General features: G+C 41.7%; 1 protein-coding gene across 1 annotated transcript; it reads right to left on the reverse strand.

Moving 5' to 3' along the window:
• Positions 1–532: 532 nt before the first annotated feature.
• LOC121322691 (fidgetin-like) lies at positions 533–3,759 on the reverse strand. The gene has a single exon (XM_041262896.1). It carries the CDS (start codon positions 3,752–3,754, stop codon positions 1,538–1,540), a length of 2,217 nt encoding a protein of 738 aa, XP_041118830.1. The 5' UTR covers positions 3,755–3,759; the 3' UTR covers positions 533–1,537.
• Positions 3,760–4,398: the final 639 nt, after the last annotated feature.

The raw sequence follows: 4,398 nt of genomic DNA on the forward strand, positions 1-4,398 counted from the left end.
TTTCCAGAAGGAAGACTCCACAGAATGTGTGTCAGTGAAATACAGTGTGTGTGTGTGTGTGTATGTATGTATGTATGTATGTATGTGTGTGCAAGAGAGTACGAGGGGCCTAAAACTCACTCTATGGTAAAATACAGTTTAAAGAAAACAGTTCTGCAAGTTAGCATACCAAAGAGTATTTGATGTTTAGCAATCCTCAAATAATCTGCTTTCAGAGAGAACTGTAATAAACTGAGGTAGAACAGAAAGCAGGGATCATATATCATCCTTCGGCATCATTATATTTATGACAAATGACAGCAGCAGAATGGAATCACATAGTTTAAAAACAGCAAGAGCATTTTTGTACCCCCTTCAAGGAGATGATGCTCTACTTGCAACTGGCTACTGAAAGTGTCTGCCTATGTTATTATTCCCGTGTTTGACCTCTACGCATCCCTCTTCACTTCCTTAAATCATGTGACCTTGAAGCTACAACAGTAACCACCAACAATTACATTGTTTTAATGTGCCTTCATAGATAATTCCCCCCCCCCCACTTCTCATAACTTGATCTAAACAATTTTTTACCCTCCATGTACTGTGGATAAAGGCAATAACAGAACATTGCTTTAAGTACTGTTACACAATATGAAAAGAAAAAAGGGCTTCAAAAATTGATTTACACACTATAAATCGATACATTTGTCCATTAACACTAGCAAAAAACAAAACAAAACAAATATATAACTGACTGTCCCATCACTTCAGGATACATCTTCATACATTCAAAGTCATCTCCTTTTCAGTTTTCAGTTGTTGAGGTAAACATACATTTATATAAAGTAAAACAGAAGCCTAGCTTGCCTAGCCTAGCCTAGAACTCTCAGCAGTAAATAGTGCTTTCAACACATTCCTTTGAGGTACTGTACAAATCACAATCACTTTCCTGAGATTTTGCAGACAGAACATTAAAAGAATTGAACTACAGAAATGAAAGGTCCAGATTACCAATACCCTATTTTTTCATTATCGTTATTTTTAAGTTCTCAGCTGATACTGCAGAACAGGCATGATTGAGGAATACTGTTGCTCTGAAAATGACAAAAATCCTGACTTACTGTCCCCTATTAAAACAGCTTATCTCTCTCGTTTAGTCCCATAATGTTTGAAGTTAAAGCTCTTTATATTAGCACATGCCACCAATGTAGATTGTGAGGCAAACAAAAAATAAAGCACCACTTCAGGCACTTGATAGCAACTTAATCTCAAAAACAGCAGAATGATATAAACACACACAGGGTTTGTGTCCCCTTGAAGTCAAACCACTTGCACCTCTGTAAGTGATGCCTGGCTTCAACAGAATCAAGCATCAACATAAGCTTTCCCAATGTGTTGCTTACAGATCAACAGCTCTTGTTAATGCTTCTCCTTGTAGTCTATTCTGATGCATTAAGGTGCCAGGGTCACCATTGTCCTTCTAGCCCCTTTCCAGCTGTATTGTTACTGCAAAAACCATTGTGGCAGGTTTGTTTGGCCAGATTTGCTTGATCTCTTTTCATTGGTTACAACCAAACATTTTGTTCCACTCAATGTACATGTCAAGTTCTTTCTGTGATGTGCTAGGCTGAATCTTGCAAAAAACGTTTTCAAAGTCATGGTAAGTTACTGGCCTCAACTGGTTAGGCATAATGGTTGAAAGGTCAGTGCCCTGCATGGCATGGAGAGGGCCTACCGCTGCTTCGTGACACAACCGGGCAACATCGAGTCCAGAGAGGCCCTCTGTTCGCTGAACAAGCAGTGCAATCTCTTTGTCGCTGAGGCAATAGTTGTGCTGTGAGAGCAGCTGAATGATTATCTGGTGCCTTGCTGTGCTGTCTGGTAATGGGATGAGAAGTCGTTTCATGAAATATCTTCTCACCGATTCATCTATTTCCTCTGGTTTACTTGTGGAGCAGATGATCACAATTTGGTCCTCAGAAGAGGTTAGAACACTGTCCAACTGCATGAGGAACTCAGTTTTAATTCTGTTCACTGGGCTTTCCTCACTCAACTGTGACGAAAACAGTACGTCAATTTCACTGATGAAAATCACAGAAGGTTGACGACATCGTGCTAAAAGAAAAGAGGCATGAACAATCTTCTCACCTTCTCCTAACCATTTTGTTACCAGGGCTGAGCCGCTGATTCGAAAAAAAGCAGCACCCAATTGACTGGCTATGCATCTGCCCAATAATGTTTTGCCTGTTCCCTGAGGTCCAAATAAAAGAATGCTCCGAGGTAAAGCACTAAATACATCAGGCCCCAGCATAGGCCACAAAATCTCCTCCTTTACAATGGCCTTGGGCAGATCCAGTCCAGCAATGTCATTCCAGTCCACAGGAGGTCCCTGGTTGATGATCTCATTGGTCACAAGTTCAACGAGGTGTGGGTCGGTGTTCTTCAGTTGCTCATCTGCAGAGCGGGTGGATGAGGTAGCTGTGCGGATTCCCGGTCCTTGCATTGGGTGGGAAAGATGTTGTCTGTGCTCATCGCTATGCTCACTCATTGATGCAAATTTTCCAAATTGCTCACTCGACCGTGACCCTCCCAAGGAGTTTTTCACAGAACTATAGGATGGAGGGGTTAGGGCCCTACTAGACTGGCTGCTAAATTTCCTTTGCTGATCTGAGGACATCAGTTGCTTCGCAGGCTTAAATGCTAAAGCTGACGTGTCAGCACTTCTGTCAAATCCATTCCCCCTGCTTGTGTTTGAAATGCTGTTGTCAGGCATTCTGTACAGAGGGCTTTGAGCTGAGCGTTGTTGGCTGTAATTGAAATTTCCATAACTGGAGTCCATTTCTCCTTGCGCTGTCATATAAAAAGCTTTTCTTTTCAGAGAATTGGCTGAACTGCTGTTTAGAGGTGTTGGTGCAATTGGCCCAAGGCTGTGGGTCTGATAGGTGTAACCTGGAACGGTGGGAGGAGGGATGGGAGTTGGGGCAGGGATACCTGATGGCAGGTAAGCAGAAGGTGGTGGGGCCCCTCCAGGGCTATAACCAGGGCCAACAGAAGTCTGTGGAGGGTAGCCAGCAGAAGTGTAATTGTAGCTGGAGAGGTTAGAGGAGCTGGTATTGTAGCCTGGCACCAGGGTTGGAGGAGGGGGCGGAGGTGGTGGCTGCAAAAGCCCAGAGCTGTGCAAAGGTGACTGAAGTGCAGGTGCTGTCTGGCCACTGTAGTTTGAATGTAGGTAAGAGCCGTTGTAACTTGCAGCATATTCCTGAGGCGGGAGTCCAGAATGAAGACTGGCTACAGTGTGGCTTCCACAGGTGCTGCTGGAATAGCTGGGCTCCGTCAGGTTGCTGGCTACCCCAGGAGAGCTGCCAATGCTGGCAGATACATCTGCTGGAGGTAGGGTGGTTGTCACTCCAGTTTTACTTGCAGTAATAACATCAGGAACACAGTTCATAGAATAAACCCCTTCCGAGTTTAAAGGCGACTGCCAGGAGTCATTATCATTCTTCCGTCCATTTACAAGTCCTGGAGCTAATTCAGAATAAGTACTCAGTATGACCCTTTCATTCGGACCTTCTAAGATTCCAGAGTACTTCTCTGCATATTTTTTCAAAAGGTTTGAGGCAGTCAGTGCAGAAATGTCATCATTGGCCCAAGCATACTGATAGGTACGCTGTAAGTGACCCCTATATGCCTCTGCTTTGTGTGCTGGAGAGCGGGTGGTTGAGGTGATGTCAAAGTGCTGTTCTGCCCACTGGGCATGCTCCTGGGTCCACTGCATCTTTAAGCCTGTAATTTCAGTGAAAAAAAAAGACAAAAATAATAATTACATTTTGTGGGGAAAAAAAAGTTAGCTCTTTATTTTAGCTCTATATTATATATATATATATATATATATATATATATATTATATATATATATATATATATATATATATATATATATATATATATAAATATATATATATATATATATATATATATATATATATATATATATAGAGAGAGAGAGAGAGAGAGAGAGAGAGAGACAGAGAGAGAGACACACACACATACTAAATATTAAACCATAACATTAATAACTGTATATAATTTTTTTTTTTCCATTTCAACAAATTTAAATTGAAACAAAACATAAAAATGCGCAGGAAGATAAGAACATGGAAATAATTACAGTTTTTTTCTTTCTTTAAGCCAACAGCTCTTCCTTTCTACATGACAGTTTTACTTTTACCCCCCCTCCCCTCCCCTCCCCTCCAATATAAAAATATGAGACACAGCTGACAGATCACATCTAGGATACCTCTCTGATTTGGAACCCAACACCTAGTTAGCACAGTATAATGCACCCTGCACAGAACAATATGACACAGACATTGCAGGTCACTCTATAATCCAACTCTCATCTAAAGCGGTCCGAGACAGT

Source organism: Polyodon spathula, chromosome 11, assembly GCF_017654505.1.
Source record: "Polyodon spathula isolate WHYD16114869_AA chromosome 11, ASM1765450v1, whole genome shotgun sequence".
NCBI lineage: Eukaryota > Metazoa > Chordata > Actinopteri > Acipenseriformes > Polyodontidae > Polyodon > Polyodon spathula.

What these genes read in the sequence shown, in the direction of transcription:
- LOC121322691 (XM_041262896.1), bottom strand. Translation starts at nt 3,754, where the DNA reads ATGCAGTGGACCCAGGAGCATGCCCAGTGGGCAGAACAGCACTTTGAC.